Source organism: Desmodus rotundus, chromosome 7 (assembly GCF_022682495.2).
Source record: "Desmodus rotundus isolate HL8 chromosome 7, HLdesRot8A.1, whole genome shotgun sequence".
Lineage (NCBI taxonomy): Eukaryota > Metazoa > Chordata > Mammalia > Chiroptera > Phyllostomidae > Desmodus > Desmodus rotundus.
In genome coordinates, this window is record NC_071393.1 from 14,667,081 (window position 1) to 14,690,215 (window position 23,135).

At 53.0% G+C, this 23,135-nt stretch overlaps 2 protein-coding genes across 4 annotated transcripts in view; one reads left to right on the top strand and one right to left on the bottom strand.

Moving 5' to 3' along the window:
- Positions 1-15: 15 nt before the first annotated feature.
- Positions 16-10,849, top strand: PIK3IP1 (phosphoinositide-3-kinase interacting protein 1). The gene is made up of 6 exons (XM_024567123.4): positions 16-253; positions 1,111-1,227; positions 1,310-1,429; positions 2,268-2,468; positions 2,567-2,645; positions 9,075-10,849. Exons 1-6 carry the CDS (start codon positions 169-171, stop codon positions 9,277-9,279), a joined length of 807 nt encoding a protein of 268 aa, XP_024422891.1. The 5' UTR covers positions 16-168; the 3' UTR covers positions 9,280-10,849.
- Positions 10,850-12,596: 1,747 nt separating this feature from the next.
- LIMK2 (LIM domain kinase 2) overlaps positions 12,597-23,135 on the bottom strand; it is a 49,128-nt gene continuing 38,589 nt past the window's right edge. For all 3 annotated transcript variants that reach the window (XM_024567120.3, XM_053928511.2, XM_053928510.2), the window contains 8 exons: positions 22,675-22,761; positions 21,835-21,966; positions 21,535-21,591; positions 19,378-19,443; positions 18,297-18,471; positions 17,487-17,542; positions 15,911-16,068; positions 12,597-13,916 (listed from right to left, as the gene is read on the bottom strand). In XM_024567120.3, the coding sequence (XP_024422888.3) occupies positions 13,772-13,916; positions 15,911-16,068; positions 17,487-17,542; positions 18,297-18,471; positions 19,378-19,443; positions 21,535-21,591; positions 21,835-21,966; positions 22,675-22,761 (876 nt within the window). In that variant the 3' untranslated portion in view covers positions 12,597-13,771. The remainder of the gene's footprint in view (positions 13,917-15,910; positions 16,069-17,486; positions 17,543-18,296; positions 18,472-19,377; positions 19,444-21,534; positions 21,592-21,834; positions 21,967-22,674; positions 22,762-23,135) is intronic.

Here is a 23,135-nt window from a genome sequence, read left to right on the forward strand (position 1 = left end):
CCTTTCAGTCGAAAAAACACCTCGCTGCAAAAGCTAGCTGGGAAGCTCCCAGTTCTAAAGAGAGGCTGTTTACCAGAAGAGTGTAACAAGGGCAGGTCAGACTGCAAGGCTGGGACCCTCCCGCAGAGCTGCCGCCAAGGGGACCCCGGTTGGTCAATCACCTGCAAGATGAAGGTGGTGAGGATGCTGCTGGCCTGGGTGCAAACACTCCTCGTCAGCAACATGCTCCTAGCTGAAGCCCATGGATCTGGAGGTAAGATTACAATCTTTCCTTTCTGCAGCAACTTAATGAAGCAGAGAGGGTAAAGCTCCCTATTCCCCCAGCATGGCCAGGCTACACAGGAAGATGACAGGAAAGGAAGCTTTTAGCTGGTTTCTGTTGTCCCCTGGAAGGGTTTTTTTTTTTTTCCTTTTCCTCTTTTTTTCCCCTGCCAGGGGCTTGCAGCTCCATCTTTGCCATTAAGAACAAAGGCAAGTAGCCACTTTCTCTTTCCTCTTCCTTGCCTGTGGCTTAGGAGTGGATGGAACTTGGGGGTTCATCTCTCCTACTCCCTAAGTCCTGCCCTTTTCTGAGGCTTTGCATGGAGCAGCCAGACACAGCCCTCCTTCCTCAGCCTCTTCTATGGCTCTCCTGCAGAGGGGAGTGGGAGTTTGAAGTTACATCTAGGCAGATGACGCAGGTTCCCTCCGTTTGAGGCTCTCTTTTGCCTGCCTGAGTCAAGGCTTTTGTAGAATTCTCTCAGGAGGGCATGTTCCCTATGAAGTGTGGCCCTATCTGCGGAGAGGGGGACACCGGAGTTTATGTAACATGGAATCACAACACAGGGATAAATTTCAGGCCTGGCCGCCCACCGAACCAGAACACCCAGGCCCTCTCCGCACTCTCCTCCACGAGGGCCACAAATTCCAGGACTGCAACCCTTAGCACTTGTGCAGTGCTTTCCGGCTTAAAAATAAGTAAATAAATAAATAAGGCTGGGTTCCAGGCACCGGCAGGGTTTTCCACGCGAGTCAGGGAAGCCCAGCAGGATCCAGGGTCACCCCCCAGCTCAGGTGACCCGGGCTCCCCTGCTCGCCCATCAGTGTTTGGGGGGCTCTTCTTTCTCACAGGCTGCTTCTGGGACAACGGCCACCTGTACCGGGCGGACCAGCCCTCCCCCGCGCCGGGCCTCCGCTGCCTCAATTGGCTGGATGCGCAGAGCCTCCTGGTCTCTGCCCCCGAGGCGGGTGAGTGTCCGCGCCGGGCCGGGGGCGGGCAGCGGCCGCAGTCCCGGCCCCGGCCCACGGCGCCTTCTCTCCCCCCCCCCAGGCGCCGGCAACCACAGCTACTGCCGGAACCCGGACCGGGACCCGCACGGACCCTGGTGCTACGTCCGCGGCCAGGCCGGCGCCCCGGAGAAGCGGCGGTGCGAAGACCTGCGCTGCCCAGGTACCCACCCAGGACCCACGGGACCCACGGGACCCCGGGGACCAGGGCTGTCTGGGAACGGATGTTACGGTTACCGCGCACGTGCGGCCGCACGACGCCGGCCGGCCCCGCCCCGCGCCCTGCCGTCCGATTGGCCAGGACTGTCTCCGGGCCGCGGGATCCCAAGCCCATTGGCCGCCGCCGCCTCCCGGAGTGAGCTCATCCTCCTCCGGCGCTTTGTAAACAACCGAGAGAGGCGAGCCCAGCCCCTAGGCTGCCAGCTCCCGATCTGGAGCCCCAGGGACGGTCCGAGGCCGTCACAGTGCCCCATGTATAAGCTGTTTCAGGGGTTGAGCCTCAGAAAAGTTAAGTGACTTACTAAGGCAACGGCAGGGTTCATATTTGAGTCCAAGTTTCTTAGATTCTCTAGTGCAGGCGTGTTGGACCCGAGGCAGCAAGACGGTTTCTCTAGGTTTCAGTGGAATATGTAAACATGCAACATAGCGATTGGCATAAAGCGCGGGCTCAATAAATGTGAGCTGCCCAGAGAAGTCGTGATTGATACCTGGAAAAGATGGCAACCTAGGTAAACCTTGAAAGATAGCAAGGATCTGAGCAGATGAAGACGGGGAGGCAGGAGAGGTCCTTTCTTACGGCCTTCCCCTCACGTTTGCCTTGTCCCAGCTCTGGGGTGGCACTCTTTGGCTTGGTCTTGCCCCCAGAATAGGGCTTGGTTTCGGTGAGTGTGGGTGGATCTAAGGTGGATCCTCCTCATCTTCCCCCAACACTAAGGCCAAGTTCATCTGTGGAATTCACTCAGGCCACTCTCTGAGAGAGCTGTTTCCCCCTTCACCTCCAGAGACTACTTCCCAGGACGTGTCAACCTCCAGGACAGAAACTGAGGAGACGCCTGAAGTGCCCAGTGGAGATGAGGTGCAGGTGTTCGCTCCTGCCAACGCCCTGCCTGCCGGCAGTGAGGCGGCAGCTGTGCAGCCAGTGATTGGAATCAGCCAGCGAGTTCGGGTGAACTCCAAGGAGAAAAAGGACCTGGGAACCCTGGGTATGACTGCTCTACCCTGCCCTTACCGGCTTCATGAGGAAATATTTGCTGACTGTCTGGGGAGAGGCTAATGGGGCCTTGTGTCCTGTCCTCGGCAGGGTATGTGCTGGGCATAACCATGATGGTGATCATCATCGGCGTGGGAGCTGGCATCGTCTTGGGATACACCTACAAAAGGTCAGTAGCTTCGCTTCTGGGCTCCCTCGGAGGAGGGCAGAAAGGTACACAAAGTCGAGTCAGATTCCTTTGTGGCATTCCTACCCAAAAAGGAAGTGAGGTGTTGAAAGAGAGAAGCCAGATCAAGATGTAGAGATTTGGTTCTAGTCTTTACCCAGTGACCTAGGACAAACCCTTTCCTTTGGTGTCTTTACTCCTCACCCCAAAGCCTTGTGAGGTAGGGGTTCTTGTTCTCCGTTTTACAGATGAGGAAACCTTTGTCAGAGAGGTGAAGTGACTCACCCAAGGTCACACTCTGGGAGTGGCAGGACCTGGATTCAAACCCAGCTTCTTTTGACACCAAATTCCCCAATGTCTAATCCAGTGTGTGTGGTGTGGCAATGGGCGACACTGCAGAAATCAGGCTGGAAACTCATCGCAGGGACCCAGAGATTGAACTTTCTCGGGGAGTTATAAGTTCTGCTACAAGAAGAGAAACCCACCCACCACTTTTGCCATTGGGGTTGGAATTTCCTGAGCCCTAAGTCCGTCCTCTAGGAAGAAGGGAAAAAGTGAGTTGTAGGACGAAGAGCCTATTTCCTGCTCCTCACATTTCAGAAAGCCAGGGAGGCTTCCTGGGAAACTCAGGGACAGAACCGGTGGCTGGGACAGCAGGAGGAGGAGTGCTTATTTCGAGAGGGCCCCTGAGATACCAGGTGGAAAAAGCGATCGAGGCCAGTGACAGGTGCATGATGATTAGCCAGAGTTGCATTAATTTTTTACAGGACTGTCTGACTTTGGGAAAATCATTTGCCTTTCTTGGGCAAAGTCAGGGGGTTTGACTTCCAGCCCTAAGTGTGAGTTTTCTCTCCATGGTCTGAGAAGGCTTTCTGTAAGGGAAGTGACACGGTGGTCTGCACTTTCCAGCGGCGAGGGCCATGTCTGAGCCCATAGCTCCAGGGGATCACCCAGCAAGAAATAAATAGTGTCCTTAGAGGTGATACAGTCACCCTCCTCATTTTACAGATGAAAACGAGGAAGTGTTTGGTGTTAATAACAACAACAACAAAAACAGCAATAGCAGCAGGAGGGAACACTACCTTATGCCAGACATTGCTTCAAGCAGTTGGCATCCTTTAACTCCAGTCTCACAATCACTTTTCTGAGGCAAATACTGTTATGATTCCCAGTTTACAGATTAGGAGGCAAGGCAAGAGAGGAGATACACCTTGCCTGAGTCACACACCTAGTATTTGGTGAGGCCAAGCCTTCACCCTGCCACTAACTAGCTGTCTGTGTGACTTGGGGCAAGGTGCTTCTGTGTGCTACTCCACAGCCTTGCTGTAGCTAGAGAATGTGACTGCTTAGCTCAGTGATCATAAATGATAGTTGTTTTTATTTCTGTAAAGTGTGGGTACTATGCTAGCACCCTCCAAGCCAAGCCCTCTTCCTTCTCTGTTTTTCTATGATTCAGGAAGCAAATTTGACCTGAGAGGGCCTCCTGAGTCCCAGACCAAGGATTTTGCCCCCAGTGAGATGGTTGATGTGGCAGGTCCAGGGACACCTGCTTGTTCATTTCAGAGAGTTAGCTGAAATGCTGTGGCCCTGGCCTACAATTCGGAATCAGAACCGAACCATATTGGCTGAGTTGAGCCCTCCTTTCTTAGCCACTGGATAGCAGTGGACCCTCCTCCAAGCCTGTGACAGGTTCCAGGCCTGCAGGTGCTTCAGCTGGATAAACCTTCTTCATTCAGAGCTCGGTTCTCCTGCCAGTGAGGAAGTCGGACCTTTCTGCTAGATTTGCTCCTCCAGGCTGTCACGAGACTGCCCTGAATTTACCTTCCTGTGCAGGGCAAGACACCGAGTCACGAGACTCCTCATCGCTAACCACCGGAGCACTCTTTCCCTCACAGAAGTACTCGAGTACAGACTGTAGAACAGGAAACTGTATGTGGGCTGGGCAGGCTGTCCCCCACCATCAGAGAATAGAATGTCCTGGAAAGAGCTGTTGGGTGTGAGTTCTGATGCTCTGCACCTCAGTTTCTTGACTGTTAAAAGGGGAAAGATCCCTGCCCACACACCACACCAACCCCACACCCACTCACCCAAGATCATTACAATGAGTATTGAGTGTGAACAGTAGAACGCCAATCAGGTTAAACAGTTGCAGTAGCAGCCAACGTTTACTACGTGTTTCTTAGTAAGTAGGGCTGTACTGAGTGCTCTCCCCGGATGATCTTGCCCAAGCCTCACGGCCACACTAGAAGGATCACTTTTACACAATTTTACAGTGAGGAGCTGAGACCTAGAGGAATGAAGTGCAGCGTCCCAGCTACACGGCTAATAAGGTGTGTCTAAGGATTATCAGTATTTCTCAATATCCAGAGAGACCCGGTAGCTTCCTGCAAATTTGCCCTGAATTGCAGAGGACGGTAGGAAAAAATAGAAACGTTCAACATGAAACAGCAGGGTTTAGAAGTCAAAAGAACCAGGGTCCGGTTCTGGAACTGCTACCGATTCTGGGTGTGACACTAGACAAGTCATTTACCTTCTCTGGTTTTGTCAGAGTTTCTGCATCTTTAAAATGGTGTAGGGGGAGGACTTAGCTATGCTGACCCTCCCAGCTCTAATTCCCAAAATGTCTATTAACCTGCTGGTGGCTGCAAGCACTCCCAGGTTCAAACCCCTGCTCTGCCATTTGCTTGAATACATGATTTAACTTCTCTGCCCCTGCCTTCCCATCTCTGAAGGAGAAGCCCTAATAGACAGCGTATAGGTTTGCTGTGCGGATGAAACGACAGAGTGTAGTTTGCGTGTACAGTTGGTATTAATGACCTTAGCTGCCTTGAGGAACTTTCCCTGAGCAGCGGGGTGGGACGGACGGCACTGCTTCTGACCGTGAAGACAGGGGTGGCTCAGAGTTGTGGAATCATGTGAAGAAACCTGTGTTGCCTGTAGGAGGTCTCAGGTACCTCCACCCGCCTTGCCCTGTACCCTTCTCAGAGTATCTTCATCCACACCTGCTCTCTCTGGGCAGCACAGCTCCTGAAGCTGGCCCTGGAGCAGTCAGGGGTAGAATTACTGCAAGCCTTAAACTCTGCCAAAAGGCCAGGAGGCTAATGGGGTGGAGCTTTCCCCTGGCTGGGAAGAGCAGGGCAAGCAGGCACCAAGCTTCCTCTCAGGGGAAGAAGGGTGGCAGGTGGGGGTGGGTGAGGGCTTAGCGTGGCAGGTCTTTGTTCTGGTTGTCTGGGCCACAAGGTGAGTCCGCAGCTCCCTGTTCCTGCCCCAAGCATAGTGTGTGTGCTAGCTAGCTCTGGAGGGAGCGCTTATTTTCTGATTTAAAAAAAAAAAGGCAAGGGAAAAACTGTAAGTCAACACCACTCTACCCCCTTAGGAGAGGAGCTGAGCCAGTGAATAAGCCTTTTGTTGATTCTTGGCTGCCTGACAACAACCTGGCTGCCCCCCACCCCACCCCTACCAAAGGAAAGCGAGAGAGGACGGCGCTGCCTGGTGGTCAGCGCCGCAGACTTGGTGGCCTCTCCCAGACCATCAGGCAAGCTGGGGGCAGCCAGTGCATCTCCAGGACTCACAGGCATTGTTAACAGGGGGCTCTTGGGGTGGGTGTGTTTTGAGGCTTCTAGATGAGTAAGGCTATAATCCAGATGAGTGCCAGCACCTGCTTCCTTTGCCCTTGGCCGCTGTCCCAGCCCTGCTCTGCCCATTGATAGGAAGTCTTTTTTACCCCTGAAGATGTATCTGCTGCACCCTGACCGTTATCCGCCGCCCAGCTGGCCACAGCCCAATGTTTGGTAAAGGAGGGTGCTGAGGAAAGCGACGTCTCGGTTTCTTCATCTATAAAATACGGATATTGACTTGCAGAGTTGGTGTGGAAATTAAACAAAGATGGTACGTGTAAAAAGCGGGTGGCATCCAGTAGGTGCACAGGTAGCTCTTCTCATTTGGATGACGGGAAGGCCGTTCCTTGGCAGTTTGGTAGATACTCAGGAAGTACCCTCTTGGGCAAAAATACTTGCACGCTGCACTTTTGCAAATTCCTTTTTGGTCTTCTGCTGGCTTGGGGGATCCCTTAATAAAATTAAGCCCAGACCTTTGAAGTTTCTCTCTGTGTGGGTAAAACCAGCTTTTTGTTTCATAACAGAGGTAGGGGTTTCCTTCTATGAGGCAGCAGCTGTAACCGATGGGCAGCGCTCAAGGGCACAGTGAATCTCGGGCTGTGAGTGGGGGTGCACTTGGTCCAGACATCCCTCTCTCCATGTGCATTTCCCCTCCAGGTGCCCCGGAAGTTACTCTGCTGTGGGAGTTGGTGGTGTCCTGTGCAGAGGCCAATGAGTAGGATGAGGCAAGAGCCTCGGGCTTTCACTTTCAGAAACTCAGTGACCCTGGGAGATTTGCCTTCTGTGACCTCCCAGTAAGGACGAGGGAGTCACAGCACGTATCATGCGAGAGATCTCACAGAATGTTAGGGGCCCGGAGGGAACCCAAGTCCATCTTGTTTTACGGATGATGAAATGAATGCCCAGAGAGGAGGGGCGTTGCTGAGGTCCCATAAACAATGCTTGCCTTGGCTGGTCAGTAGGAGAGTTTCCTTGGGAAATCAGATTAAGATAACATTGGTTGGTGAGTCAAGTCATATTCAGGGCAAATCATAATAACCTTCTCTAATTTTTTTTTTTTTGATTCCAGAGAGAGGGGGAGGGAGGGAGGAAGAGAGGGAAAGAAACATCGATTGGTTGCCTCTTGCACATGCCCTGACTGGGGACCGAACCCGGAGCCCGGGCATGGGTCCTGAAGGGCCATTGATTTCGTGACCTCTCAGTTTGCCAGACGATGCCCAACCAACCGAGCCACACCGGCTAGGGCCTTCTGTGAATTTTACCGCAGTTCCACTGTTTTCAAAACGCTTTCACTTTCACTCTCTTATTTTGAGATAGATACAACGCTCATTTCACAGATGAGGGAGCCAAGGCTCAGCGAGGCTGTTTGCCGAGCCGGTACTAGAACATTAGAACTGGTTGCAGACGGTTCTCAGGCACCTGTACAGGCTTTCCTTTCCAGCCCACTATTTTCTCAGTATCCTCCTCCGGTCTCTTGTCACTGCACCTCACATCACGAAGGGTGTGCGATCCATCAGATCTCAGCCATCGGCCCCGGAGTTTTGGAGGAAGAAGCAGACCTGTGTTGCCTCAGGTCATCCATCAGCTGCCTGTGGCAAGGCCTCTTTGGGCGGAAGGGGGAAGATTTCTCCCGACAGCTGAGCCCACGTGTCCAGGTGCTGGCGTTGGAGGGTGCTGACCTAGGTCCTGGGTGCGGGTTCTGTTGTGCAGTGTCCTAGGCACTCACCCCTCTCTGGCCTGCAGTGGGGGCAGCCTGGTCCAGTGGGAAGGACCCTGTATGAGCAGCCAGAACATAGGGTTTGAGTCTCTGCCTCACCATTTCTTTGGGGTGACCCTGCTTAGGTCTTAACTTCTCTGAGTATCAGAGTCCAACACACTTTGGTTTGAGCCCACCATGCAATTAGAGAGTTCCTTCACTTCTCTGGGCTAGTTCTTCATCTATAAGATGAACGCCGAGACCCGATTCCTAGGGTTCAGCTGAGAATGAAGTGCCCCACGTGAGTAAATAGGGCAACACCAGCCCTGACAGGTGTGGCTCAGTGGATTGAGCATTGGCCTGTGAACCAAAGGGTCGCTGGTTCAATTCCCAGTCAGGGTACATGCTTGGGTTGCAGGCCAGGTCCCCAGTTCGGGGCATGCACGAGGCAACCACACTGATGCTTCTCTCCTCTTTCTCCTTCCCTTCCCCTTTCTCTAAAAATGAATAAAATCTTAAAAAAAAAAAAAAAGGGCAACACCATGCCGACTGGGTCACTGAGCACTATGGTAACTCAAAGGTGTGTGGAAACTAAGGGGTCTGATGGTCATGGTCTCATTGTTTCCCACTGACCTAAGCAGCCCTCAGAGTCCTTTTTGCCTTGCGCATGGGTTGGGGACAGTCCACATGTCCAACTGAGGCTCATACCTTTTGGGGCTTCAGAATAAGATGACTGTCTCAGGACAGGATGGTCAGGTAAGTTTTCTGCACTCCCTGGGTTAGGGCTGACAGTTCTCTGGGTCTCTTGGAGTCCTGGGCTGAAAGAACAAAACTGTATCTTGCTTTAAGAGTCTCTTCTATATTCTCTTCCTTGAGCCCCCCTGCAGCTCTGTGAGGTTCATTCTACTATCCCCCATTTCACAGAAGAGGAAAGACACCAGAGGCGGAGGCGGCCCTTGTTGGGTTAAGGCAGTCTGGCTGAATGGAAGTCTAGCATATCAGCCACTGATTCGCTGTGACCACAGCTAGCTCCTGCCCTGCCCGGGCCTCCACGATGCTATCTAGTAAGCAAAGCCATGCAGAAGGCACAGCCTGAATGCTTCCCGCTTTTCTCGCCAGGGGGAAGGACCTGAAAGAGCAGCATGACCAGAAAATGCGTGAGAGAGAGATGCAGAGAATCACCCTACCCTTGTCCGCCTTCACCAACGCCACCTGTGAGATCGTGGATGAGAAGACTGTTGTGGTCCACACCAGTCAGACGCCAGGCGACCTTCAGGAGGGCAGTGCCCCCCTTATGGGACAGGCAGGCACTCCTGGGGCCTGAGCACCCCCACGATGGGCAGGAGCCCATGCAGGGACTGGTGCAGGATGGCCTACCCTCCTACCGCTGGGAGGAGCTACACTTTTTGTTGTGGTTAACACTCTCCCTCGAGTTGTTGTTTTTTTGTTTTTGTTGTTTTGTTTTGTTTTGGGGAAATCCTAAGACAGAAGCAGGTGGTGCTGTGGGCTGAGGACAAAGATGGGTAGGGTCCCACCAATGCCTTCTCCATCGCTTGGAGCAGGGTTTTGCCCATGGATGGAGACAGCAGCAGCCCCCACAGCAGTGCTGCTGACAAGGGCTTCCAGACATTGCCTGTGCCCCGGAACTGAATCAGGGATGGACAGGGAGCTCCCCCAGGCTCCTTTGTGCTTTATTATCTAAGGTGGCCTCATTCTCCGCCTTTCCATTTGTTCTCTGTGGGCTTATGTGGCATACACTGTTATATACTTTCGGTCAAGCAGGTCGAGAGGGAGCATTTAAAAATATATATTTAGTTTAAATAATATTTGGGATGGAACTCCCTACTGACCTCTGAGAACCGGAAATGAGTTTGTACAAAAGTCAGAACTGTGGTTTGAGAATGGGATCGAGGCTGGGGTTTCCTGGGTGTGCTCCAGCTCGCTGGCAGCGATGTGCCTTGACAAGAGTAGGGCTGGGCGTGGGCTCAGGGCCTCTTCCTGTTTCGAAAGGCGAGGAAGAACTGCACTGAACATTCCACTTAGGAAGAGGGGAGAGAAGGATCCGCGACTGCCTTAGGCCACAGGACGTGAGGTGGACCTGGGGTACCCCAGTCTCTCTCTAGGGTGGACAGTGACTGCTCTTCATTTTGTAGGGGTAAGACAACAGCCAGCCAACCTACAGGAATTACACAGTGGGGCCTTGTGAGCTGCGTCTGAGAGGTTAACCTGGAAACTAAGCTCAGAAGTCAGGTAGTCAAGTGCTTCAGCGCATGCCCCTGCAGTGGCCTGGGGTTTGCAGGTTGCTCTGTGGCTTCCAGGCCAGCGCCTTCCAGTGAAGGCACTAGAGCTGGGGTCCCAAGCCCTAACTTGTACAACAGTCAGAATCATTGGAAGGGATCTTAGGGATCCTCAAGCCTGTTTGACAGAGGAGCCCAGAGGGGGAAAGTGACACTCAAGATTATAGAGAAAGTTACAGGCACAGCCAAGGGGACCACATTTCCCCACGGCACTGTGCCGCACTGTGCCAGCAGCTCAGCAGGGCCGCAAAGTCCTGATGTCGCACTCGGAGGCCTTAGCAATGCTCCCTATCCAGTTTTCTTCCCAAAGCCCTTCTACTGCCCCATGTGGAGAGGGGGATTAGTGGGGACTGTTCTCTTTAGCAGGCTGTTTCCAGGGGAGATTTGCTGAGGGAACCTAGGCCTGGGTGGGGGGGGTCCCTTGGTGTTAAGTGCTGCTGAAGAGATTACTGGTTTCTACTTTTCTATAAAAGCATTTCTCTGTGTACATGTTTTATATACCTCATTCTGACACCTGCATATGAAAGTGCAGGAAATTGCTCTGCATTTGACTTACATAAATACATTTTAAAGAAAGGATGGACTGAGTTTTTTTTGGGGGGGGGTGTCAGGAACAGTTCTTTCGTACATCGGGAAGCTTTTGGTTACCTTGTCAACACCTCTGTGGCCCTGGCTCTGTCACTGGGAGGTGGCAGAAAGCTGAACGGTTGGTAACTGCAGTCCTCACCACGTCTCTCAGGTTGGGGCTGCAGCAGAGGTGGGTGTGTGGGCGTCTCCATGGGCAGTCAGTCACTGCAGATCCCCCCCTCCACATTCTCTCTGAGGCAGAGGAGGTTAAATGAACGCTCAGGCAGCCCTCGGCTGGAGCTGGAAACGGGTGGTGGGTGGTCGTGCTGTGGTAGCCAAAGGAAGGATGGGTGTACACAGGGGGATGAGCGCTCGGAGGCCAAAACAGCTCTGGGCTAAGGAAGGCCCCTGCGGGGCACTCCTAGGGCTCCAGAAGCAGCTCCCAATAGGAGTGTTTGCTGGACTTTTCAGCAGGGAATTTCAATAATAGGTTGTCAGCTTCTGGGAACACGCAGAGGTCTCTGCCCAAGCCCAGACACTTCTCTGTAGATCTAACAGCAAAGGGAACCCTCAAGCATGTTTTACCAGGACCCAGATTCTATCCTCAAGCTTTGGGAGAAATCACCTTTGGGTATGTAGATTTATATTGTGCCCAGGATAACCACTAACCAGATAGCAGCATCCCATCCCGCCCACTGGTCACCCCTCCACAACATCCCCCAAGTGCGGAAGCGAGAGCTGAGTCTTGCTCTCAAGCACTTGCAGGGAAACACAAGGGGTGGGGGAAACTTGCATTCACTTTTTTCCCATTGTGAAGGTGACACCCAGCCCTGCAAAGACTCTAGGACAGGGGTCCCTAACCCCCAGGTCATGGCCTGTTAGGAACTAGGCCACATGGCAGGTGAGCTTGAAAGTCACGCGCTTGCGTCATCCCCAAACTCCCTGCCCCCATCCTGGTCCGTGGAAAAATTTTCTTCCATGAGACCAGTCCCTGGTGCCAAAAAGGTTGGGGACTGCAGCTCCAGGATAGCCAGGCTTTAGGACTGTAGGTGGATCAGAGGGTGGGAGTGTAGGGACCCAAAGGAACAATTCAGCTGGTAGGTGGAAGTCAAGACCTGCTTCAAGGACTGGGCTGCCTCAGGTGGGATGTGCCACGTTCTCTAGAGCAGGCTGGTGTCTACATAAGGAAAGGGGATCAGAATTAGGGAGCATGACAACTCCCTGCCGTGGGGAGTCATGTGACCTGGACCCGAAGGTGGCCAGGGGCGTTTTTTCTAGAAGGGAGCAGGAGAGGCCTTGCACTTCTGGCAGACGGGCCAGCAGACCCTCCACATGTGTCTCCCTGAGCCAGGCCCCAAGTCACTTTTCACTCTCAGTATTCTCAGCTTACGTTACTGCTTAATTTATTTGGTCTGCTCAATGGTCCAACTTGGGCCCACCACTCCCACGTACAGCTGAGGCACAACCAGCCACACGGCGCTGACCTTGCTGCCTCTGTGAGCCCAGGGCTCAACCCCACAAGCTTGCACACTCCACACATAAGTATGGTCCACACAGCATAGCCAGAGATGACACCTAATCCCACAACTCATCAGGTCTATAAACAGTATTTCACATGTCACCCAACAGACAGAACAAGATAGTGTTAACAGCAACCACTCTCCCGAATCATTCCCACCCACCTCCTCCCTCCCACCCCCAATACAACCACCACACATCGCAGTAATATCCCAAACCCATTCCCAATTTGTTAAATATGGCCCACGCTCACAGATGCTTAGGAAGAGGCAAATCTATTTGTGTTGAGTCACTGGAGATCTGGGAGCCAAGGTAGAGGGTGCCCCCAGGGCTTTTCAGCACCCATGGCTGTGGCTCAGGAGGCTGCAGCCAGGAGCTATTGATGTGGGACAGCCGGCAGGCGAAGTAGAAGCCAGAGGGCCCAGCTCATGGAGATGTCTCTCCCAGCATCTAAGCTCTGGGACTCTGGCCACCACCTCTTCCCACCCAAGTTGGTGCCTGGACCAGGGATGGGGAAAGGTGAGGAGTGGCTGCCCCAAGGCCAAGAGACCGCTGAGATTCCCACTCCCCTAGCCATATACACTGGGCCTGCGACAAGCCATACCATCCTCCAGAACTCATCTAGGTCTAGGCAAAGTGTCTCAAGCTTCTGACTGAGGTGCCCACCGGGATATGAGTGACAGCGGCCAGGGTATGGGCTTTCTAGAGGGCAGGGCCTCTTTCCAGTCCCCAGCCTCCTCCTGCACTGCGGGTGACTTCTTGTTGCAGGCAGAAAGGATGCCAACGCAGAAATTCTCAGCCTGTCTCGAGCAGTACAGTTGGAGAACACAAGATGTACACTGCCCCTGACACCGACGTGGCCTGGGAGGTGACCAGAAGCCAGCCCTTGCCCTGACTCCTGGCCAGCTCCACCACAGGTTAAGGGACTCTTCAAAACCTATTTCCTTGACCCCACCCAGGGGAGGGCAGCACAGGGAGTGGAAGGTGGGTAGCACCACTGTCATTTCACATCCTCGGACTGCAGCCTGGCCACCAGTCTTTCTCTCAGCCACCACCACTTGAAGTCCTCCTGTCCTCAGCCGACCACACTTCAGAGCCCAGGGGCAGGTTCACCCTGGAATCTCGCCCAGCAGGTCCAGATCACACTGACTAGCCCGGAATCCCGGAATCCCAGGGAGTTCCCGAATGGTCACGAGTAAGATTCCTCCTGGCCCAGAAGCCAGGCTTTTTTTTCTTCTTCTTCACAGCTTTCAGGCGAGTGTTGGATTTATAGACAGTAACCAGGTCCCAAAACGTGTGGAGATGCATTTCCCTGGTGCTGCGCCCGCTCGCCTCCTGGGGAGGTAGTAGGGATGGCTTGTTCTGCTTCTAGACAAGGTGCCAATCCACAGGAAGCCAGGAGGGCCCTGCCCACAGCAGGGGGTTGGGCCAGGGCTAGGGGGGCGAGTCCCGGGTCAGGCCATACTGCATGCTCACAGTGTGGTCCAGCTCCTCCAGCTCTGCAGGCAGTGGGATGCCCAGCTCCCCCAGGTACAGAGAGAGGGCCTCAAAGGAGTCCTCCAGTTTTGAGAATGCCGGCCTAGGAAAAGATGGGGTAAAATAGGTGAAATATGGGTAGGACCATGGGGTGGTGTAGAAGGTCCCCAGGCATATGACTTAACCACTTCCTAGGTGTATGACCTCCGGCAAGTCCCTTACCCAGGGCCTCTGTGGGAAACTGCTTTGCTGTAAAGATTATAGATAACCCTGTAAGGGGGCTGGCGTGGCTCCAGGGGTTAGTTTAAGAATAAAAGTCTGGGAGTAAAAAAGTTCCTCCGGTGTCTTGGAGAAAATGCAATCATCGAAGGCGGGACTGGACTAGGTGCCTTTTGAAAAGATCCTTCCAGTCCTCGGGCTGTTTCCACATCAGTGGGTCTGCCCGGGAAAGGGCATGTCAGAGACTCAGCAACTCTTCCCAAGGAGAAAGCAAACTGTGGGCTCCTGCTGCGGTGGAAGTAACGTAGGTGCCCCGGAACCCTAGGACATCTTGGGTTTACTCCTCCGCCTCCTCCATGTTTTCACTTCCTCACCTTCTCAGCCCACTCTGATCGCTACGTACACATTTACAGCTCGTACCCCAAACAATTGCCTTCCCTCAGCTTGACCCCTTTGTGCATAGCGCTGTCCCTTTCCCGTGTTCGGTCCAGGTTCTCTTCCATGCTAGACCGTGAGTTCCAGGGGGCACGTTTTTGTCCACTGCTGTATCCCAAGGGCTTAGGATCTAGCATGTGGCAGGCACTCCGCAGATCTTTTCGAATGAATTCAAGACAGACACTTAGAATGACTGAGAAAAGGGGTATTACCAAACAAATATTGTGTAAAGTCACATTTTCCCTCACGCCCTTACTTCGGTGTTACTAAAGGATTGTGGTCCTTTGGCCCATGAAGGAACAAAATCTGGAGCCTCCCACCAGCCAAGCCCGCCTCTACAGTGGACCTTAGGAAATCATTGAAAAATGAAGATTTTGTGCCAGCTGGTCACCTTGGGGAGACGGAGTTAGGGAGTGAGGCGCGTGTTCAGGGGCACGCTGATTAGGGGATTCTAGACGATGTATAGTTCCTGTGCTAGGTACTTCAGTAGTGTTTGACTTTGGTTTTTTAAAAGAAACATGATTTTTGATAGCAGAAAAAATAAGCACAAGATTCTAGTTTCATAATGCACAAACCTGAAAGGACCTGGGATGACTTTGATGATAATGAAAGTTACTCAGCATGAAAGCTCACTGTAGTAACACCTATTGTAGAGAGAACCTGAGAAAATTAAGGTAATTTTTTTTATCCTCACCCAAGGACATTTTTTTTTCCATTGCTTTTTAAGAGAGGGAGGGTGGGGGAGAGAGAGAGAAAGAGAGGGAGGGATGTGAGAGAAAGAACTTTGACTGGCTTCTTCCTCCCACGTGTCCCAACCAGGGATCAAACCCACAACTTTTTGGTTAGGAACCACACTCCAACCAACTAAGCCATGACGGCCAGGGCTAAGGTGATTTTAAAAAGATTTCCTTGAGGAGGAAATTAGTTAAATGCATGAAGATGCTCACTGTAGTAACACCTACTGTAGAGAGAAACTGGAAAAACCTGAACATCTCTCCCTACATTATGTGTATTATAATACATTCAGGGAGCCTCTTCATAGAATTTCATGTCGTTCACAGAAATGACAAATAGGGAGACTGGATGGTAACAAGGAAAATGCAGGGCAGAATATAAAATTTTTCTCTATTTGAGGTCAGAATCTAAAAAGTGTGTACATGGACATGGATGGGGAATATGGAGACATGAAGACACTTAATTTGTCAGAATGGTACAGGTTTGGGTGAGTTCTGTTAAAATTTCTTTTAATGGCTGTGTCTCTGTGTTATACCCAGGACACTTGCTACTGTGCCCTCACCCCCATCCCCCAACCTGGCATGTCAGAGTTTTGGGGCACCTTGAGTGGCTGACAGCCACATCTTTGAGCTCAAGGCTTCTGCCACCCCCATGCCCGGGAAGGGCTTGGGATAGCCGAAGGCTGGGCAAAAGGGGCCGGATTCCAACCTGCTCTCGGGCTCCAGTTTGCAGCAGATAGTGGCCAGGGGGAAGAAGGCCGGGGGGCAGTCTGTAGGGACAAACTTCTCCCAGAAAAGCTTCACGTTGAGGCCAAAGTCCAGTGTTCGGGGCAGGCAATCAGGATCTGCGTACACCTGCCCGATGATCTGCAGGTGAGAGCATGGCTGGTCAGGACTGCGGACGGTGCGGCCACGTAGCGGGGGAGAGGGACGCCGGTTTGTGGACAGGAAGGGCAGGAAGAAGATGGAACTGAGGTTCAAGAGCTGCCCCCCTGACCCTGACTCTCCAAATCTTGCTAATACAGACTTGTCTCTTGACTGAGAGTCTCATTATTGAGGAGGGTTTTTTTTTTTTTTAAATAAGAGAAAGTTTATGTAGAAAGCCACAGAGGCAGAAGTGAGCGGTGGAAGAAACGGACTCAGGAAATGCGTTAGAGACAAAAGAAGGGCCCTTGGAACTTACCCAAGAGGAAGGTGGTGGTAACATTTTGGGGGGTGGGGGTTGAGGCGAGGCACGGTGCGCTCCTGAGAGGGAGAGCGCACGGAGCAGGGTTTGGAAGAGGCCTCGATGCCCCAGAAGCACAACGTTCCAGACCCGGAGGGGCAGCTCCCACCCGTCCCACCCGGCCCTGTGCTCCCCATCAGCGCTCAGGCTCTGTGCGGGCAGGCGTTGGGTCTGACTCATGTCTGAAACCCTTTGGTGCCAGGCTAGTGCTTTGCATACAGTAGGTGCTCAATTGCCTTCTATGAAAGAACAAAAAATTTAAAAAAAGATTTTACTTATTGATTTTGAAAGGGGGGCGGAGAAAAAGAGGGAGAGAAACATCTACAGGTTGCCTCTCCCATGCTCCCAACTAGGGACCTGGCCTGCAACCCAGCCATGTGCCTTGATCAGGAATCAAACTGGCAACCTTTGGGTTTGCAAACTGGCACTTAGTCCACTGAGCCACACTAGCCAGGGCAAGAAAACAATTTTTAAAATAACCTTTCTTCATTATTCCAATCACTCCTTGTCTCTCCTTTACCACTCACCACTTTATAAAAATTACAGAAACCACTGAATGTACGTGTTCAACTAAATGCTTCGAGATAGACTGAACTAAGCTCCTGAGGGCAGGAACGTTTCCAAGACTCACTCTGTACCCCACGGTGCCCAGCACTGTGCTAAGTGGGCTGGCACTTCCTAGAGTGGCTACTTCCATTTCCAGGCTGAGGGCAGAGGCACCTCTAGGGCCTGGGGAAGGGGAAAGGTTGCCTCTGGCTAGAGAGCCACTTGAACAATCTCCTGCCTTTCCTGGTCTCACCGGCCCCTTACTGATCCTGTGGCTCAGAGCGAGGCATTGCCCCTTTCTGAGACTGTTTCCTCACCTGGAAAAACTCTACTCCGTCCTTCTCATGGGACCAATGAGAAGTTGTGTTAACAGATGTGTGATAAACTGTAAAACCCTAAACTCGTGTTGACTTTATTGTGAGTTACTCATTTTAGGAGGAGCAGCGCCAGTTCTGAGGCAGGGCAGAGCTGCTAGGCCTGCTGCCTCAGGCCTTGTCTACGTGAGGGAGCTCACCTCGCAGAGAACGATCCCGAAAGAGAAGACATCCACCGTCTCATCGTAGCTCTTTCCTTGGGGAACAAAGGAGAGCTGGCTATTAGGTTTGGTCCCTTACCTGCTCTGCACTGAGTCCAGGGCAAAGCCAGGCCACAGCTAAGAACCAGGACTAGAACAGGATCCGTGGGGATGCTCCAAAGGCTTCCCACCTGACGAGCACCCTTCCTCGGCCCTGGGTGGGCTGCACAGATTAAGATCTTGTAAAACAACAGTGCCCACGATGAAACTGCATGGAGCAATGAAAGGAACTGGACCAGGGTTGATCTGTTCTCTGCCATTACCCAGCTGTGTGCTCCTGGGCAAACCATGGAACCTCTCTGGGCCCGAGAGTCCAAAAAGGGTTGCATCAAACCATTTCTGAGGCCTCACGATCTTATGGGGTTCCAGAGTCCCAGCCAGCATTTCTGGCTGGTTTGAGCATTATCCACAAGAGGGCACCGCACTTCAGTTCTCAGCATAGAGAGACTAAAGGCTAGACAGAGCTCACAGAGTAAGTAGCCTGAGCTCTTACCTACCCTTGGGGCATAGAAGCCAGTCAGACCTTCCCCTTAGCCTGGGTGGAACACTGACCAGCTAATAGGCCTGAACTCAGGAGGAAGGAGTTTATGCAGCCCAGTCTGGCAAGGAATATAAATCATGCAGCCTTCAGCTCTGAGTACTAGGCCTTATACTTCACTTAGGCCTCCCTGGAGTTCCCAGAGCTCTGCTGCAAGATGTGGCCCCCAACTCCCCTCTGGAGCGTGTCCCTCCCAGGGCACCAGGACTCACCGTTCAGCATCTCAGGGGCCATCCAGTACGGGTTTCCCACCACCGTGTAGCGCTTCTTGCGGTCATTTTTGCGCAGGGTACGTTTCTTGGTGGTGGCCTTCTCCACTGGGGGCTTTTTCCTCTCCTCTACTATGAGCCGTGACAGCCCAAAGTCTGCCACCACCACAGTCTTGTCCTGGTGGGACGAAGGCCAGGTCAGGACTTGGTGGGGACATTTCCAAGGGAAGTCATTGAGAACGGGAGGAAAGATGTGCAGCAAAGCAGAGTGAGTCACAGCTGAAGTTCGCTCTGACAGACACGGCTCAGCATGTGTTTTCGGACCCTTTGGTGTCTCCGCATGGCAGAGCCCCAGCCCGGGGGTGCTCACAGCCGGGAGGGGTAAGGCTCTGAGCCCTAGAGAATGGAACTCGGCGGTGGTTCAGGGCATTTGTTTTGTTTTGTTTCCCATCCTGCCTTGTTCCCCAGAAGATTTAAGGCCATGGCTAGAATCAGGATAAGACAGAGAAAGACAAGGTGGAGGCGGTCAGTGGGGTTCTTGGGGGAGATAAGCTCTTCAAATAGCTACCGGGCAGTCATGTGGAAAAGGGATTACGATTGTTTGGTGTGGGTCCAGAGGGTGAAGCCAGGGCAGGACACTCAGGAAGCCAGACTGCAAGTCAAAAGGAGGAATAACATTGTAACAACCAGAGCTGACTGGCCAGGGGGAGGAATACAGGCCCCAGCCCAGTCACTGCAGACCTACTAGTGCTGTGGCCTCAGGTGCCAGAGATATAAAATGGGGTCCACTGTGAGCTGCTTTTCGGGACCATCATGGGGCAAAACCAGGGAAAGCGACAGGGCTCTGTATACAGAACCTCTTCTATCCAAAGGATTTCAAGGGCTGCTACCAGGAAAAGGTGGAATTGTATATGCAAGTGTCTAGGAGCCTAGGAGACAGAAGAGTGCGTCCGAGGCAGAGGAAAGGCAAGATGGGAGCCCTAGGCATTATCTCCGGTCTAAAGCAACAAGGGACAGTCAGTCTCCCTCATGACAAGGAAGCCCTGCAGGCAGGCCCTGGGGAGGCCCAGCGAGGGGAACATACCAGCTTGATGAGGCAGTTGTGTGAGTTCAGATCCCGGTGGATGATGCACATGGAATGCAGATAGGCCTAGAGCAGAAGGAGGAGCTGAGGCCAATGGCCAGGAAATCAACCAGACGCTGACTCTGAATTGGGGCCACAGAACAGGCTCTCCTTCCGGGCCACCCTCAACTCAGCTTCAGAAGCCAACCTGGACTCAGAACCCAGGCCCTCCTGCTGTCACTCCCTTGTCCCAACACCAACAGAAAGCCAAAGGCTCCCTCGGCTTCCTCCCTCCCTGCTGCCATCTCCTGCCCATCCCTTGTTCACTGACCCCAACCCAGTGGCTGTCCTAAGCCCTCACTTTTTCTCATGAAGTCTCTAACTTTACGGGGCACCGGCCCTTGCATGCCCTCTACCCATTTACTTAGATCCAGGGCATCTGAAGTGAGCACCCCCAGATGCACTGCTCCTGGCCCCTCCTCCCAATCTCTGGCTTCAGCCACCTGGATCCTTCTTGCCTGTGACAGGGGAATTAAGTGACCTCCTCCTGGACCAGCTGGCTCTAGATTGCTGACAGTCCCCTCCCCTGACATATGGAACCCTCCTTGCTCTCTGTCTACACTTTAATCTCTTTCTCTTCCCATGCGAAGGTTTCCAGATAAATCCATTTGATATTTTCCTCCTCTAGGCCTCCTGTTACTCTCTGAAGCCACTTCCTTTTCCTTCCCTCCTCTTCTCCAGCAAATGTGGAAGGAGCCATGTCCTCCTCCCCAGCCCCCTGCAATACTGCTTCTATCGCCCAGGCTCCTAGAGCTGCTCACACCCAGGGAGCTCTTCCTGAGTTGCTGCAGCTAGTGACTTGCCCACCCCCACCTCAAAGGTAGCCCACACCTCTCCCACGCTACCGTCATCTGAGACTCCTGCGTACCTCCTTTTTCCTTCCAGCTTCCTCCGTGGCAGCCCTTCTCAAAGGCATTTTCTCTTTATGGGCTGACTCCCACAAACCACACATCAGCCTCGGCAGACGCCTATCCTAGCTCTTCTGAACGTGTTTCCCAAATATCACTGCCACTCCCCCCTCCAAAACACGTCTGGTAAATGACACCGACATTTCTCTAGGTACCTCAAGCCGCCCACAATTCCTCTTCCCCTTCACCTGTTCCCTCACTGCCAACCCGCCTTTCCATTCTGACTCTGCCCTCCCTCCCAGTCCCCTGTCCCCCTAGCCATACCCCAACTCAGAAGCCAGAAATGTTTCATTACCCACGCCCCTGCTCCCCACCAGGTCTCCCTGCCCCAAGTTCTCCCAATTCCATCCCAACCTACTGACCACATCAGACTCACCTGCAAAAAAGCACAGCTCTGGCCACAAAACTTACTTGCTTAAAAACCTACATCTGTCTTTTTGGCTTCCTAAATGAAGTCCACACTCTTTAGCTTAAGATACGGGGAACGTAATGTACCCTCAAGACTAATACTGTCTTCATGGTCCTGACATGAAGAGCAGTGATTAAAATCTCAGGACTGACTAGCCCCAGCTCCTAGTTCTGTCCCTTTCTGGCCTCAGGGTCTCGTCTAGAAACTGGGGCTGTCACGAGGAATAAGCAGGCACATGCATGGCATTCCCTCAGCTCGAGCTGGGCGCACAGAAAGCACTCAACACCCGCCAATTACTGCTGCCATCGCTCTCATTCTTCCCACGTAAAACGGACTGTTTCCTCCTCGCTCCTCCCAGGTCTTAGCTGCTGTCATCTTCTCAACCTCGGGGGGCCTCTATGCCAAAGTTCCAGTTCTGACCTATCCTTCAGGGCTCACTGGAACACATTTCCCCTTTCTCAGATTTCCCAGGCAGCGAGGTTCTCTGCTGGCTCCAAGTGCCCTCAGCACCTGGACACCTCTGTGCCAGCAAGGCCAGGCCACCTTGTACTAGTTTGCTTCTCCAGGTTGCCTTGCCCATGTCCTGTTTGCCCTTGAAGATTTGGATTCTTTGAGAGTAGGGTTGTGAGCTGAGAACAGCCATTTGGGGTCAATTTTACCAGTACAGAGAGCTCAGCACAGAGCTGCCCAGCCCACAACCTGCCTTCCAATGCCTGTCCGCAATCCTTGCATCTCTCCTGACTGCCGCCCTGATCACCCCTCCCCTGCCAACCCGCTGGCAAGGTTATTGCCAAGACTCACCATTCCAGAGGCGATGCCTTTGGCAAACCTGACCTTCTGCTGCCAGGGCAACGGGTCCTACAGGATGAGGGAATGTGCATCAGAGGCTGTTGGGCCCTGTCCCACTCATAGTCCAGGCCCCGTAGGTCAACATGGTCTGCCAGTGAACCCTCTCTGCCTGTGCCCAGTCCCACCCATCATGGCCCTTCGAAGGCAAAGCAGTGAGTCTCTCTGCTATCATGGTTCCAGGTTAGTGGTGACATAGGTGTCCCACTGACAACCCACCAAAGCTCTCAGGGACCACAGAAATGGTATGCTTACCACACTGCGCACAAAGTCCTTCAACGTGCCCCCCTCAATGTACTCTGTCAGCAGATTCAGCTTCTTGTCCTTGTATAGCACACCAATGAACTTGAGCACATTGGGGTGGTCCAGGCTGCGCATCACCTTCACCTGGGGGTGGGGAAGGCCAAGGAGGGTGGGCAGTTCCCATTATGTCTTCCTCACCCCTTCCCTCTATGGGTCAGCTTGATCAGTGTTGCCTGCATCTCCTATCTCCTATCTTACGTGATAGGGAAGAATACTGCTGCTACACAGTTGGAGAGGGCCCCATGGGCCTTACCCTCAGGATCTCGCCTTTCTAGGAATTACACGTGGTGGTGGGGGGGCGGTGATGGTTAGAGTGGGAGGGTCCAAGAGTGAACAGAAGCCTGGAGGGCAGCACTTGGACCACAGGTGTACCCAGCTGAATTAATGGAGCAACTTGGGAGAGGCGATGGAAACTGTGGAAATGCTCAAGGGATGTCAGCTCTCTGGGAGGCCCCACTCTAGGCTCCCTCAGCAGGGTGTTCAGGGGGTAATTATAGCACCTAGCTGTAGTAAACGGTTTGTTCTCATGTCATCACCCCATTATCTGCGAGCACCTCTGAACCACACCTCGGTTGCTGCATCCCTTGTACCCAGCTCGGGTTGTCTTTAGTATGCGTTCACTGAACAGATAAAGCTACAATTCAGAGGGGCAGGGATCTTACTCTAGTGTTCTTTTCTGCTCAGCCTTTAAGAAAATGATTCCAAAGGAAGTTTACTCTTGGAACCATTTTGAGTACAGTCTGCCCTCTTCTAACAGTGACATCACACTCCTAACTCCACCCGCCTTCTTACCTCAGTCAGGAAAGTCTTCTGTGTTTCCTCATCGCACCGGATCAGCTCCTTCATGACCATCACTTTGCCTGTGGCTTTGTGTGTTACCTACGAGGAGGGCGATTGTTATGGGTGCAGAGACCAGAGGCAGTTCTGGGGAACTGTGAAAACCTCTGCGACTCCCCACCCCATCCCCTGGAGAACACACTGAGCCAGACCAGATGGATAGAGTTCATGTGCGGAAGCACGGCACAGGGCAACGGGAGACTCAGAGAGGAGCACACCCCCTTTCCTGGAGAGCTGGGCATGCACAGAGAGGCAAGAATCCAGAAAAGGGAAGTGTGGAATGAGGCAGGAAGGGGCTGTCAAGCCAAGCAGGGGCTCTGGTTATCTGACAAGGGAGTGAGTCCCTCGGGTGAACAGAAGTCTGGGGACAGGAAGGTCAATGCCGTAGACATGCGCTAGGGGGCTGGGCGGGTTGG